Source organism: Raphanus sativus, chromosome 4 (assembly GCF_000801105.2).
Source record: "Raphanus sativus cultivar WK10039 chromosome 4, ASM80110v3, whole genome shotgun sequence".
Taxonomy (NCBI): domain Eukaryota; kingdom Viridiplantae; phylum Streptophyta; class Magnoliopsida; order Brassicales; family Brassicaceae; genus Raphanus; species Raphanus sativus.
The window spans coordinates 34,185,927-34,202,531 of record NC_079514.1 but is presented as its reverse complement, the minus strand read 5'-3'; the positions used below and the strand labels follow the sequence as shown (position 1 = coordinate 34,202,531).

The 16,605-nt window shown below is 35.8% G+C and overlaps 2 protein-coding genes across 2 annotated transcripts; both read right to left on the bottom strand.

Moving 5' to 3' along the window:
- Positions 1-8,021: 8,021 nt before the first annotated feature.
- Positions 8,022-8,495, bottom strand: LOC130511314 (NAC domain-containing protein 96-like). The gene has a single exon (XM_057008239.1). The coding sequence runs from the start codon at positions 8,493-8,495 to the stop codon at positions 8,022-8,024; it is 474 nt and encodes a 157-aa protein (XP_056864219.1).
- Positions 8,496-14,468: 5,973 nt separating this feature from the next.
- LOC130511789 (UPF0057 membrane protein At2g24040) lies at positions 14,469-15,208 on the bottom strand. The gene is made up of 2 exons (XM_057009433.1): positions 15,022-15,208; positions 14,469-14,742 (listed from the first exon to the last, which is right to left on the bottom strand). Exons 1-2 carry the CDS (start codon positions 15,109-15,111, stop codon positions 14,605-14,607), a joined length of 228 nt encoding a protein of 75 aa, XP_056865413.1. The 5' UTR covers positions 15,112-15,208; the 3' UTR covers positions 14,469-14,604.
- Positions 15,209-16,605: the final 1,397 nt, after the last annotated feature.

Genomic DNA, 16,605 nt, shown 5'->3' with positions numbered 1-16,605 from the left:
GATTTTAGTTTTAGATTTCAAATTTTTAATAATTTTAAAATAATACTATAATTAAAACTATTATAATTTCGTGACCTTTACTGTATTCCATCGTTAAAGTTACTGCCACTTGGTATTTTTTAGCACAGTGAATGATGAATGAATTGAATTTTCTTTCTTTGGCTATTCATCCATTTTTTTACATCGAGAAAACAGCTAAAAAAATCATGAACTTTCAAATTAATGCCAAAAAAATCTTGAACTTGTATTTGAACAAAATAATACATGAATTTTTAAATAATGGCCACCTTAAATCTCATACTTTGTTGACCGGGCCAAATTAGAAATCCAAAATAGTCAGCATTTAAAGTCATAAACGTCTGTTAAATAGCTAAACGACATCGTTATAATAATTGATTCATAATTAATGAAACTATGTCGTTTGACATCTCTTCCAATTTTTATTAAAAAAAAGGAAAAATATAATCATCCCTTCTTCTCTGCCACGACAAAAAAAAAACAGAAGGAAAAGCCTTAAAACTAAAAACCCTAACTACTGTTATTTAATTTTGTAGGAAGAATACTATCAAGCAGAAGGACTCTCTCAAGAGCCATCTCAACCCTCGCAATTGTGATATTGACAAGTATGATCTCTCTGTTTTGTCTTTACAATTTATGATCTCTCTGTTTTGTGTTTGTTCTAGCTTCTTAGGGATACATATTAGACCAAACCACAATAGTTCGGTGTCTTGATCTCACTGGTCCTTTTTTGTTTGTTTATTTTGTAGCTGCATTGATGTCTGCAATCAGTGACTGCAATCTGTGAGAATCACCTTCATCGTTGCTTGAATAAATAATTATTCATACCACCTTCATGTTCTCTCTAGCTTGTACTTTGCTTTGCTTTTCATGTTTTGAATCTTTGACAATTGAGTTTATAATCTTGAGAAACCTTTTCTTTTACGTTCTTTTGCATTTCAAATTGAAATATTGAATCAATCCAGATCAGAGTGACTGATGTTTGAAAACTTGCTCATATCATCACAAAGCCAAAACATTTACAGAAGGATAAGGTTTTATATACACCACAACTATACAAAAGTCAAAAACTTTCAATAGAGAATTTCAAATTCTTTCTTCAACGTCATTCTAGCTTTCAACATCTCTCTTCTCTGATGGATACTTGATTGGTCTTGAAGAGTTCTTTGGGAACACAAGTATCGGTGGGAAGCTCCCAAGCTGCAACTCCCTTTTAGAAAACTCCTTTTGGTCTTCATAAGCTCTAAACTTGGCAACCTTCACGCTACTACCACTCACCTAAACCGCCAATTCAACCAACAAAGCTTCCATTGCTTGACATAACGGGCACCAAGGTGCATAAAGCACAACGATCCAAACCTCTTTAGGATTCTCCGGCTTCATCAATTCTCAATCCCTTGCCTGGCTCAAGTTCACAACATTCTAAAACTAAGTGATTAAAGATTGATAATTAAGGTTTTTGATTTGGGGGATCTGTTTTTTTGTCGTGAAGAGGAGAAGAAGAATGATAAAAGAAAAAGTAGAAGAGATGCAAAACTACGCAATTTCATTTATTTGGATTAATTTTTAAATTAACTTTTTTAGCATTTAACAGACGTTTGTATGTTTAACTGTTGACTATTTTGTGTTTCTAATTTGGCTCAGTCAACAAAATATGAAATTTAAAATGACCATTATTTAAAAATTGAGGTATTTTTTTGCTCAAATACAAGTTCAAGGTTCTTTTTATTAGACCCAACGGGTCAGACAGCATGAAAGGCCCAAACGCAAGCCCAAGCTACACTGCAACGGTAACAAAAGGGATAAGACAAAACAGAGGAAGAGACAAAGCAGAGGAGGAACCGTACCTTTGTCGAGCTGGTCAAGTCCCTCTGAGCAACCGATTTGAATCACTGTCAGTGAGCTGTCAGGGCTAGCTGTCAGGTCTCTAGAATAATCTATTAGCTTGTATAAATAGAAAGGCAGAGAGTTGTAATGAACAAGATAATAAAATCGCATAACTTCTTTATTTGTCTGAGATCTCCTATACTCTGTTTTACCTTCATGGTATCAGAGCTCTGGAAGTAGATCATGGATGAATAACGAGAAGCTCGTGCGGTATCAGCACTCACTATCACGCAAGCTGTGACCTTGAAACTCAAAGAAGGAAACTATCTCTTGTGGAAACTTCAGTTTGAACAGTTCTTGTCGAGCCAGCTGCTTTTAGGTCATGTTACCGGAGACACCTTGAGGCCTCCTCCCACGGCGGCTGTACAAGAAGGAGAGGTCGTCACGGAAACTGTCAATCCTGAGTTCAACAAATGGATGCAAAAAGATCAACTCATCCTGGCTTGGATGTACGGAACGCTAACTGAGGACGCTCTCAAGTCTGTCTATGGCCTTCACACATCTCACGAGGTGTGGTTGGCTCTAGCAAAGAAATACAACCGCGTCTCTGCTACTCGCCGTTTAGATCTGCAACGAAAAGTCCAGACAACGATGAAGGGAACCAAGACAATGTCGGTTTACCTTGCAGAAATAAAGTCTCTCTGCGACCAACTTGATTCCATTGGGGCACCTATCACTGAGCAAGAGAAGATCTATGGTGTCTTGAATGGTCTCGGAAAGGAGTATGAAGCTGTGTGTACCGTCATTGAGCATTCCATGGATACCATTCCAGGCCCATGCTATGATGATGTTGCACATAAGCTGACTGGTTTTGAAGATAAGCTGAGTTCGTATGAGGTTCCTGTTGAGCCATCTCCCCACCAAGCGTACTACGTCAACAGAGGGGGTTACTCTAATCGAGGAAGAGGATCAAACAGAGGAGGATATCGCGGTCGTGGCTCTTATTCCACACAAGGAAGAGGCTTTCCTCAACAGTTTGGCCATGGAGCTCATCAAGGCAGAGGAGCCTCTAACAACAACCAAAGGCCTACTTGTCAAATCTGTGGCAAGTACGGTCATCCTGCGTACAAGTGCCACTATCGCTTTGATGAAAGCTACTATGTCCAAGATCCTCCTCAGGAAAACGCGCTCACGACAGGATCCAACAACAGGCAGAACGGAGCCGAATGGTATCCAGACAGTGGCGCTTCTGCTCATGTGACCAACTCGCCTCAGCATCTGGATTCAGTTCAAGACTATGATGGAGGTGATCGTGTCATTGTGGGTAATGGAGACTTCTTACCTATAACTCATGTTGGTTCAGCCTCGATTCCGACTGCAACAGGTAACCTTCCTCTCTTGGATGTACTGGTCTGTCCTGGCATCACTAAGTCCTTGTTATCTGTTTCAAAATTAACCGATGATTTCCCCTGTAAGATTACGTTTGATGGTACTACTGTATATGTTAAGGACAAGCTCACCAAACGGGTCCTCAGTCGGGGAAGCAAGGTTAAAGGGCTGTATAGGTTGGATGATCCACAGTTTCTGGCTTTCTACTCGTCTCGTCAACAGAGTACAAGTGACAGTGTGTGGCACAAGAGATTGGGACATCCCAACGATCAAGTCCTTCAGCATCTATCTTCAATTCAAGATATCTCGTTTAATAAGACTACAAAGTCATTGTGTGAAGCATGTCAGTAAGGAAAGACATGTAAACTTCCTTTCTTTAGTTCAGATTTTCGGTCCAACAGAGTTCTTGAGAGAATACATTGTGATGTGTGGGGTCCTGCTCCTGTTGTATCAGCTCAGGGCTTTCGTTTCTATGTTGTATTCATTGACAATTGCTCAAGATTTTGTTGGCTTTATCCCCTTAAATCAAAGTCTGATGTGTTTACTGTTTTCAAATCATTCCAACTTCAAGTCGAGAATCAATATAACACAAAGATAGCTATGTTTCAGTCAGACGGAGGTGGCGAATTTGTTAACAAACGTTTGGCTGAACATTTTGCTTCTTGTGGCATCAAACACTTGATCTCGTGTCCACACACTCCAGAGCAAAATGGGATAGCTGAGCGACGTCATCGATATATCACAGAACTCGGCTTGTCAATGATGTTTCAGAGTATTTTACCTCAGAAGCTGTGGGTTGAAGCGTTCTTCACAGCTGCTTTTCTGAGTAATCTGCTCCCGACTTCGGTGAACGACAAGATGATCAGTCCGTTTGAGATCCTTAATGGCAAAGCACCTGTATATACTTCTCTCAGAACATTTGGATGCGCCTGTTATCCTTATCTACGGCCATACGCAGAGAACAAATTCGACCCAAAGTCTCTATTGTGTGTGTTTGTTGGGTATAATGAACGCTACAAGGGCTACAGGTGCTATCATCCACCAACTGGACGTGTCTTCATCAGCAGGCATGTCCTCTTTGACGAAGATAAACTTCCTTATCAGACTACTTACAAGCATCTTCTGTCTGCTCCTGCAACTTACTTGAGTTCAGCTTGGAGACTTCAAGACCCTACTCTCTCACAATCTGAAGTATCTGATCATCCTGTTTCTCAAGAAGACATTGGCAGAACAGTCACTATTGCTTTGCCTAATGGATCAACACCTACAGTTCAGCTCCCACAAGCACCGGTTGATCATGTTCCAGAGGAACCGACTCCAACGGCCTCGGCTTCAGCCTCATCAAGCAGTGAGTCTGAACCTGATGATCAACCTGCATCAGTAGTTCCACCACCAGCTCCGCTTAACACACACAAGATGACGACAAGACATAAAGCTGGAGTCGTCAAACCAAACCCAAGATATGCTCTGTTAGCGATTAAGGGTATTCTTCAAGTGCCAAAGACTCTTGCTGAAGCTCTGAATGATCCAGGTTGGACTGGCTCTATGACTGAAGAAAAAGACATGTGCGATGAAACACACACGTGGGACTTGGTACCTCCTCCCCCAGATGTCAGACCGATTGGCTGTGGTTGGATACACAAGGTCAAGCTCAACGCAGATGGTACGTTTCTTAAACGAAGATCACGCTTAGTGGCTAGAGGAAATGAGCAAGAAGAAGGAGTCAACTTCCTGGAAACGTATAGTCCAGTGGTCAGAACGGCTACTGTAAGAATGGTCCTTCATCTTGCAGTTACTGAGAGATGGGACTTATGACAACTTGATGTGAAGAATGCATTCCTCCACGGTGACTTGTCCGAAACTGTCTATATGAGACAACCACCAGGATTTGAAGATAAGAATCACCCTGAGTATGTATGTCTCTTGAGGAAAGCAATATACGGTCTTAAGCAAGCCCCAAGGGCGTGGTTTGACAAGTTCAGCTCCTACTTGCTAGAGTTTGGGTTCCTTTGCAACACTGGAGACCCCTCTCTGTTTGTATATCTCAAAGGACAAGACGTCATGTTTCTTCTGCTCTATGTCGACGACATGGTTCTTACTGGAAACAATCAGTCGTTGATTCAACAACTGCTTCAAGCATTGAAGAAACAGTTTTGTATGAAAGACATGGGTCCTTTGAGCTACTTCTTGGGAATACAAGCTCAGTTCACTCTCACAGGCTTGTTTCTAAATCAAGCAAAATATGCAACGGATCTCCTGCAAGCTGCTGGGATGCTGGACTGCGCCCCGATGCCGACTCCTCTGCCATTGCAACTTGATAGAGTTCCTCATCAAGACGAACCTTTCACCAACCCGACATACTTTCGAAGCTTAGCAGGCAAACTCCAATATCTGACGTTGACTAGACCAGATATACAGTTTGCTGTCAACATTGTTTGTCAAAAGATGCACCTACCTTCTGTCTCAGACTTCAACCTCTTAAAACGAGTTTTGAGATATCTCAAAGGTACACTTGAGATGGGCATTCAGCTGGAATCAGACTCTGACTCAAGACTACGAGCTTATTGCGACAGTGACTGGGGAGGTTGTCAAGAAACAAGACGCTCTACAGGCGGTTTCTGCACTTTCCTCGGGTCTAATCTAATCTCCTGGTCAGCCAAACGTCAGGACTCAGTGGCTAGATCATCTACTGAAGCAGAGTACAGAACTCTCTCAGATACAGCTGCAGAGATAGAATGGATCAGTCTGATGTTAAAGAGCATTGGCGTGAAGCAAACGGAACCAGCCGAGATCTACTGTGACAATTTGTCTGCAGTACATTTCACTGCCAATCCGGTTCTGCATAGGAAATCAAAACACTTCGCTACACACTATCACTATGCCAGCGAAAAGGTCGCCAATGGATCACTGATCGTCAAACACATTCCAGCTGCACACCAACTCGCAGACGTGTTTACAAAGTCACTGCCTCAACGTAACTACTTCAGCTTACGTTCCAAACTCGGTGTTGCGTTGTCACCCACCTCGAGTTTGCGCGGGGATATTAGACCCAACGGATCAGACAGCATGAAAGGCCCAAACGCAAGCCCAAGCTACACTGCAACGGTAACAAAAGGGATAAGACAAAACAGAGGAAGAGACAAAGCAGAGGAGGAACCGTACCTTTGTCGAGCTGGTCAAGTCCCTCTGAGCAACCGATTTGAATCACTGTCAGTGAGCTGTCAGGGCTAGCTGTCAGGTCTCTAGAATAATCTATTAGCTTGTATAAATAGAAAGGCAGAGAGTTGTAATGAACAAGATAATAAAATCGCATAATTTCTTTATTTGTCTGAGGTCTCCTATACTCTGTTTTACCTTCACTTTTTACTTGGATTTGAAAGTTTAGGTTTTTTTTGGCCATTTTCTCTTTTTACATCTTTAAATTAGATAATTCCGTATTGTAAGAACGGTAACAAAATTACAATAAAGGTTCTTCTGCGCTCCATATGCAGTTCGCAAAAAAATCATTTCTTCTCAAAAATTGTCTTGTGTTAATCCAAGCTGAAGTCTACCGTAATAATAAATTGTGATAAAGGGAGAAGAAATCCATCCAGGCAGCAATTTGATTTTCAGAACTTTTATCTAGGTTGTTTCATGTGTCTATATCGTGTATATGAGTATATCAAAACAAAACCAAGCTTCTGGTCAAAAGAAGAGACCATTTAGCTATTTAGTACAGAAGTTTTATGCATCATTAACTGATTATTCAATTTTGTTAATTGAAGGATCCTATGGAAAAGGATGTGGTTAAATTGTGATCGTATCCTATAACATTTGTTATGGACCTATGGTGAGTGGATATTATCAACTTTATATTGTTGTAATTTATTAGATATATAAGAGTATTCCCTATTTAAAATGTACTATGTTTTAATTGTTTTTTTGGTTTTATGTTAACTTTGGTTTTATGTTAACATTTGTTATGGACCTATGGTGAGTGGATATTATCTACTTTATATTGTTGTAACTTATAAGATATAAGAGTATTCCCTATTTAAGATACTGTTCCAAATGTGAAACTTCCAACTCTAGCACCGCGATTTCCTATCATAAGTTGTTGTCTGGGGCCTAGATAGGCAACTTGATTCCCCTGCCTTGGAGCTCTTCATGGCAGCAGAATTTTCAAAACGAGATGTGCCATTGGTAATCAAGTTTTGCAAAAAATGAACAAGAACTAGAGGATCAACATTATGAATGTGTAACAAAAATATAACTCCAGTAAAAGATGCATAGTTGATTTATTCTTCTGTTGCTCTAAATCACATCAGCCACCCACACCAATGGCAAAACGATTTTCCATCAATCTATAGTGACTGGTGATGCAACATCGTCCTAGCAAATCTGAGAATGTCTAGGCATAGTCCAACTTCTTTTCCTATCATAAGTGGTTGTCTGGTGGTGCCTGGAAGTCAACACCAATGGAAAACGAAGATTTTCATGAATCTAGTGGTAATCACTAACATCAACCGTGAGATAGAGAGGCAATCCAAATCACTATTATTCACACTTAACACCCCTAGAGCTCTGATCAAGTTGATGATATATATATATATATATATATGACAAAAGAAACAAAACAAAAACTTTAGCAAGGACAGAAGGAAATCAGCTTAAGCTAAATCGATTTATAGAGATTAAGAAAAGACATTCATTAAATGTGAAAGTAGTACAAGAAGGAAAAAAAAACAAATATGCTAGAGACCAAACTGGGTCAAAATAGAGAATACTTAACAACAACAACAACAAAGTCAAAGGTGGGGGTAACAAGTAATCTTGCAGAGAACATGACGTGTTTTGATGGCGTTGCCGAATTTGTCACAGAGACGATACTCTCGCATGAACCAATTGCTCCAGTCCATAGGAGTTGATTTATCGTTCTTGTTCCTGAAGCAATATCTGAATCTCATGCTTCCCCCAATTAATTCACCCGAATCCTCAGACAGGATCCGGCTACGACCTTCGACGGGCATCCACGATCCCTCACAATCAACTCCTTCTGCCGACAGATATTTCCAATCCCGTTTCCCCAAGTACAACCACTCGTTAGGGTTTAGGATCGGATCTGCTGGTTGCGGAAGCAGCCACGGCTCTCGTTTGTACACATCCTCCTCCATGTTGTCTACGATGTATCTCGGGTTTGCTGTTGCTGCCCCGTTCACCTTTGGTCTCAGAAAACCCTCTACCATATCTTCGTCTGAGATGCGACATCTAACCTCTGCCATTGTAGTGTCACCAAATATTTTCTTTTTTTTTTCTCACTAAACCCAAATTCCCTTCGCATCTATATATACACTAGATTATGCCGACACTTAAAAAAAAAAGGCAATACAAATAAAAGAAAAAGGCAATACCAATTGAACAAGGAATCACGTTTGGGAGAAAATTGGAAAAAAAAAAATAGATATTTTCAATTTGGATTTGTCTCTCTATAATTTTATCTACATTTTCTTTTTCACATTAGGACTTTAATTTTTTTTTAAATACCATTATGCCCTCAAATAAATCTAAATTATATTTTATTTCTTGTATTTAGATTTCTTAAAAAAATTTTAAAAAAAATCTAAATAAATAAAAGATAAATATCCATCTGTAGACCTAATTACGTTCTTATCTTCTACTTCTTCTTCTTGTTTTTGAAAGATTGATAGGATACCAATAGTAGTGAACAAAGTGATTTTTCAAACATTAAGTTTTATTACTAACAATCACTTAGACAATCTCACTCGATTTGTCTAATCGGATTACACAACGTCCAACTGGACTTGACACAAACCAATTCTTAATCTACCCAAAAACATGTCGAGCTACTCTCCCCCTATCACGATGCACAGTGTAGAACATCCTCTAACACTTGCACACAAATCTTCTAAGAACCCTTAATCTTGGCAATCTGCCTAAACACTCGTTGATGAAACCCTTGCTGGTTTTGAATCCCTTTGACTGATCTTTGAGCGTGATTTGGTTTGTGATTTCCGGATTGGAACAAGGATGGTAGTGTCTCCTTGAAAGATGATGAGATGGATGATGGATTGAGGTTGAGATGGTGGTGATCTTCAGTGTACATCGATGGGGTTGATCAAACACTTGTGTGTAGGTGCCAATGATCGTGAGTATTACGCCCACAAACTAAGATCAGAGGCCAAAGCCTTGCAGAGAATCAACTTCTAGCCAAACAATGTTCAGAAACTGAACAAATGATTCACAAATTTAAAGAGTTTTTTGATTAAAAAAAAAAGGTGAATGATTTTATTCAGACAACTTAGGCCTCATTTATAGTTTACAATCTGTAGAAAACAATAATGATTGTGCAGAAAATAAGAAACATAGAAACTAGAAACAAAGACTTGTGTAAAAACTAGGCAACACTTGACTTTTGGCCAGAATTGAGTTCATCTTTGAATCTCTCTTTCCCATGCATGATCAGGACTTCTTTCTTTGATATTTCTTGATGAGAAAGGATTGAAATGGACTGAGGAATCGGCTGGTCGAATTTGGCAAGAAACATACCCATATTGAACTTTTTATGAACTTTTCTTTGGTTCAAAGAAGCCTATTTGGCCCAGCAGCTAAACCAGCTCCATCTTCAGTATAACTTAGCTCATCCAGCTCCAAGTTAATGTCACTTAGCTCGTTCTTAGTCTCCTCAGCTGGTTTCAGCTTGTCCAAGGTTGAATAGCTGATCAGGGTTGCATCATCCCCTCTGGAGTGTAGATTTGGACCACCAGAGAGGAGGGGAAATCACGAGCTGATTGAAGCTGAGATGAGCTTGAGACGTCGTCTACTGGTTCAGTTCTTCTTGGTTTTGAACTCCTTGTTGATATTTGATTTTAATCCCATTGGTTCATGAAACAACAAATAAGAATATAACAAGTGCAGTCTTAGATGTTATGAACACATAAACTAATCAAGATTAAATAAATTCACAAAAATATAAGGAGTTTAGTTCTTAGAAAAATCCTTCTTGGAGTCGGATTTAGTTTTCAAAACAAAATCGACTGCTGGTATTGTAGCTGAGCGTGAGGGCGCGTCTCTGATTGGATGCGCCTTGTCAAGAGCTTCGATTTGATATCTGGATCGTCGTCTGGATCCATAAGTTTTGAGAGATATAGCTGTTTGAAGTAGCATCGGATTTTAGGATTTTTTCTGTTTCGGGTTTATTTCTGATTTTTCAGGGTGGAGGCTATTGTGCTGATAACGTGTTATAAAACTATATCCTAATACAATAAGGATAAGGATAACGACTAAGTTACAAATAAACATAAACTATATCCTAAATAGATAAGTACAACAGCCGATAAGCATTATCTCCTGCGGTCGGTACGGTCATGATCGGTCTGGTTATGTCGATCACAATTTGGTACATAACAGCATTGAAATTATAAAATGGTATTTATTTTGAAACAGCTGGAATATAATTTTAGCCAAAAAAGAGTTGTATACTACTCCCTCTGTTTCTGAATAAGTGTCACTTTGAAGTTGTACACACAAATTAAGAAATCATTAAATTTTACATATTTTCAATACAAAAACATCATTACCCATACATTTCAACCAATAAAAAAATTGAATGGAGAATAAAATTAATAAATTTTGCATTAAAATACTAAAACGACACTTATTTTGCAACGAAAAAAAATCTCTACAATCACTTTTAATAAGAAACGAAAGGAGTATTAGACAGAGTATGTTTTGCCAAACTATTATTCATGCCGCTCACAACTGTCGAAATACTAAAATCTTATCTTTAGTTGAATTCTATTAAGCTATTCTAAAAAATGCTCGAAAGTACCTACCAGTTTTTTATTATAAATTGGCATCAAGTGGCCTTACTTTTTCCTTAAACGTTTAGTTGTCAATTTCAGAATTATATTGTTTTAGCCAATTAATAGGTATGAATGTATGTGCATAACAAATGCAGTCTAATTGCAGATCATTCAATATGCAGATGAAATTGCATTTTTGTCCATTCATGTTTAGCAATGCAGAACCAAAAAAGTTGTCCTGCATGCAGATTTTGTTTGCCCATAAGATTAACGTTCTGCATATATACTAGGGCTTCGAATGGTGACGTAGATCGGAAAATGCAGATCAAACAGAAAATGCAGAGGGTCTGAATGTAGAGCAATGCAAATGCAGAAGAAAAACAGGAGAAAATAATATGCAGATTGATCTGCATTTTGTTCCCAATCAACATTAAAAATACAGAACAAATAATAATAATAAAAAATGAATGGGACTGCATGCAGGATGAATCTGTGTGTAAAAAATTTGTTCTCCATGAACAAGGAAAAAATGGGTGGATCATATGCAGAGGCCCAATAAACACTATTTTCTAGTTGACAAAAAAAAATACTGTCTTTTAATTTTCTTTTTGCTTGAACAAATTTTTTTAATTATTTTTCTTTTTTCTTTACCTACAATGTATTTATACACATTATGTTTTATCTAGTATAAAAAATAACTACACTAAATTTTATTTCTTTCTTTCAAAAATTAAAATTCCTCTTCAAGTGTAAGTTTTTATTTTTTTAATTGAGTTTTAAGATGAATTTTCTTATATAAATATCTAAAATGATTTTTATATATGTATATATTAATTATTATTAAATTTTATAAACACTTATATATAAATTAACGTGTTCTCTACAAATATATTATAACTTATGCATGCATTTTAATCATTTATTTACTAATGTATTATATATATATATATTATTTTAATGAATTTATGTATGTTATTTATGTTATGTATATTATCTGCATATATTTATAAACTAATATATTTTTATAATTAATAATTAATTAACAATTTATTATGTGTACTATAATAATTTAAATGTAATAATTTATTAAATTAGTGTGATCTGCATTTGTTCTGCTTGATCTGCATGATCTGCATTTGTTCTGCTTGATCTGCATTTTGGTTTGAACTGCATTTTATGATCTGCATCTCCCATTCGAAGCCAGACTAAGCAGAACAAATGCAGATCAAACAAACTATGCAGATCAAATGCAGATCAAACTAATTTTTTTAGATCAAACTAATTTGACTGAATGTTAAAAATATGTATGCCTATTACATATCTAAAAAAGATAAACTCTTATATATTAATAACAAAATTCAATACAAATATAACATACAATAAAGTTAAAAATAAAAATTAATATATGTATCTAAGTTTGTCCATAATGTATTTATATTTATCTATCTGGTGTTTTTATATTATACTTTTGTTTAAGTTACGCTTCTTTCGTATTATAGTGCTTAGTCATAAAATAATAATCCCAATCCCTTTTAAATACTTTAATTTTGAAACTATTTTTAATGGATGTAAAGACTAAGCCTAATACTTATTATCCGGGATTCGAAGCGGATCTTGTCCGGATTCGATCCAAGATTTGCTCCGGATCCGTTCCGAAAATAGAATACCCGGAACATCTAAATTTGGATCCGTCAAAACCGAATCTGGATCCGGATATGTGAATTTTTAGGTCTGGATGTCTGAATTTCGATCCATATTTCAAAAAAATATATATTTTTAATTTAATTAATAATTATATTTGACATATTAATATTTATATATATAATTACTTTTTATAACATACTTTTAATAGTATATATATATATAAATCTTGCATAAATATTTAATAATGTATTATTTTTAGAATTTTAGTATTTAAAAAAAAATATTTTTTTTTAAATTACTTTTACAAATCCGGATTCAGATCCGGATATCCGCGGATAATATGATATCTAGACAGATATCTAGAATCCGTAAGCCACGAATCTAGATCGTGATCTGAATGCTCCGAAATTTTTTGGATATTTGGATATGTTTCACCTCTAGTAAGACAACCTAAAAAGATATAAAGATCAATTAAACTAAATATAAGCTTATCATTTTATATATTTGATAAAAATTCCTTCTAAAAATTATTATGTAAAAATGAAAAAAATGAAAAAAATGAAAACAGTAAACTTTATTTTGTAGAGGAATAATGAAAATAAATAGAGAGAAATAATAAAAGTATTTGTATGTAACTACTTTAGAAAGAAAAAAAAAGTCAAGCCATTCATTGGGCATCTGCCTCTCGCCCAGACCTTTTTCTCTAGTATATATGCAGGACGCTAATTTTATGGGCAAACAAAATATGCATGCAGGACAACTTATATTTTTGGTTTTGCATTGCTAAACATGAATGGACAAAAAATGTAGTTTCATCTGCATATTGAATGATCTGCAATTAGACTGCATTTGTTCTGCACATACATTCATACCCTAGAGAAAAAGACTAAGATAGCATCAAACCAAGTTTTTGTCACAAAAATAGCATCACAAGGAAAAAAAATGACCAAAATAGGTTTTATTGAAGGGTAAATATGCATTTATAACCCTTGGGTTAACTAATTTAAGACTTAGGATTTAGAGTTAAGAGAGAGGTTTTGAAAATGTATCTAAATATTTAAAAATAAAAAATTAAAATTAAAATTTTCAAAACAAAAATGTGTTATTTTGGTCATTTTATTTTTTGAGTGCTATTTTGTGACAAAAACTTAAAAAAAATGCTATTTGAGAGAATTGCCCTTATTTCTATCTTCATCCCGTCAACATCCAACCGTCGATCTCCTCTATTAGGATCAAATAGTTTGGGAACGCTTCTTAGCTCAATGCTATTGATTTTCTTCACTGTCTAAACTAAAACTGCAAATGTGTGTTTTTCTTTACAAGGTGAGGAAGCGTTTCTCTGTTTCTGTCTTGGTGCATCCACTATCTACTAGAACAAACGGCTAGGCCACACGCTCTTGTTTTTATGTCTTGTTGTAAGCTTTTATAGTTAATCTATGTTTGTTTACAGAGACATGACAATGTGAAAGTGCTAGTCTCTAATCTGCGCTGGAACTAAAGTCTGTTCAAATTACTCATGTTGTTGGTACAAGAAAAAATGGTTAATCCTATCTGCATCTTTTCCTTTAGTGAATTGTATGTTACTATTTTTGTAGTGAGAGAGAATTCTACTTTGTTTATAAAATTTAATTTGTATTACTAGTTGTTATACATATATGGGTGTAGGACCTCTAGGTCATGAATCGTGCCTTCTAATGGTCGAAGACACAAAAGCGATGTTCGACCAAATCAACTGCACTTTGTCACCATTCACAGGCAGAACAACATTTGATAGGATGTGTCATAATGAAACGCGCTTAATAAACATGTTACCCTATCTTCAATGTATATTTATAAAAACATAACATATAGCCACCAATGTTTATAAGATACAGTGATCACATTGAACAAGAATATATTATATGTTTCCATTCAAGAACAATGGTCAAGCAACGTAGTAGATCGGGCGTCTGCATTCATCAAAGTAGTCATCGCGGTTCAAGAACAAGATGGCGTAGATCGCGTAGATTATTCCCGGGAGGTATCCCAAACAAGTGAGAACCAAACAAATGAAGAACTCAATCTTTGCATAATTAAACATAAAAAAAACAATCATTAGTTTGGGGAAAATAAACAAATAAACAAATTTTACTTCCTAGTCCCTTAATTAGTCTTATTTTCAGGAAATCGCCCAAACAAAGTCAAATCAAAATTTCTCGGCAATCAAACAGTAACAGACATTAGATTTAAATCCCAATCCACAGCAATCAAGAATCGTAAAGCATCATATAGATTAAGCTGCGATTTTCTCCGTAAAGAAACATGAAATTAGAGATCTCATTCGAGGGAGAGGTGGACTTACAGTGCAACAGCCATGCCTGAGACAAACTCCGACGGGAGGAAGAAGGATTGCGATCAAGATCTCGCAGCAAAGCTCGCAACTACTCACCATTAATTTTTTCTTAAAAAAAGATGAGATTAGCTTGAAGACTTGACTATAAGAAGGAAGACAGAAAGACACCTCTCGAAACAAAACAACCAATGATAATTACAAATACAGCGACGCGTAATCAATAAATATATAGTACTAGGACCGACCCGCCCTACGGGCGGGATGTAAAAAATGATGATTATATGTGAGAATTTTCAAAAAGATGATCCAATCTACCAAAGCACTCCAATAACGCTTGTGTTGTTGTAGGATACGCAAGTAAAATATGAGATAGTTCTTTGAAGCGTTGACAAAAAAAAGAGACAGTTCTTTGAAGCTTCTTATGTACCTCGAGCAGGAAATATAACACCAGCATTTGTTCATCTTGATTCTATAATGTATTTACCTATATTGTAGATCGTTATTTGTATATATTTTATTTTCTTTTAATGATTGTAGAGGAGACCTGCACTTCGCGCACAATTTGATAGTTTTTCAAATATATTTTTGAAATATATTTTTAAATTTATTGGATTATGTTCTTTGGTACATAACAAATTTTGCATAATTCTTGCGCTATTGGTTTAATTGCATACTTCCAAACTGTACAACTATTAAATTTTAATGCTGAACTTGTAATCCGACTTTGGTATTTGTTAAATTCAATTATTTTTGTTTAAAAAAAAATTGTACTCCCACACTATGAGCTAACATATTTTGATGTAATTATGAAAATAAACTTTATCATTTACTTTTAGTAGTATCATTTTGCTACACCTTTTTTGATTAAATTATGAAAAAACGTCATCTTCCATCTGTAGTATTAAAATGTATATACCGGTTTCAAAGTTGCACCAAAGGCATATATTTGTTTCTCTTATACTCTTAATTATAATTTGTCAAATAACGTTTAAATTTGGTTATTATATTTTTATAATTTGTCAAATAAAAGTGAAGTTTGGTTATTATAACTCCATGAAATGATGTATGGATGCAATTCTAATTTTAGCAAATTTTCCTTCTTGTTTTATTTTGTTTCCATCCAACATTAGTCTTTTATAAAAATATGAAAATCATTATAACTCGAGTGAAACTGAAAATACAAACTGGAAGAAGAAAAGATAAATAAAATAAGTAGTATAACAAAATGATAATAAAGAACAAAACTGCAAACACAAATATTGAAACTTATAAGGAGTCATGAGAACAATTTCATAATCTTATCGCATCTCGACATTATAAACGTACTCACGATTTGTTTATTTTCTTGTGTAAAAACTCATTTATGAAAATTCACTCAATCTGTCACGAATCCTTCAGCATGCTTATGCACAATTCTCCCTGAACTACACCTTAATACTCACAAACGGAGCGAGGAAGACAGCTAAAAATAGGATGGCAAATTACCAAGGATGAAAAGAAAGCTTGAACAATGTTTCTAGTGTGAAATCTCTTCGTTTCTCTGCTTTGCTCTAGAAACAACTACGTTCTTTTTGGTATGGAGTTTCGAGCTGT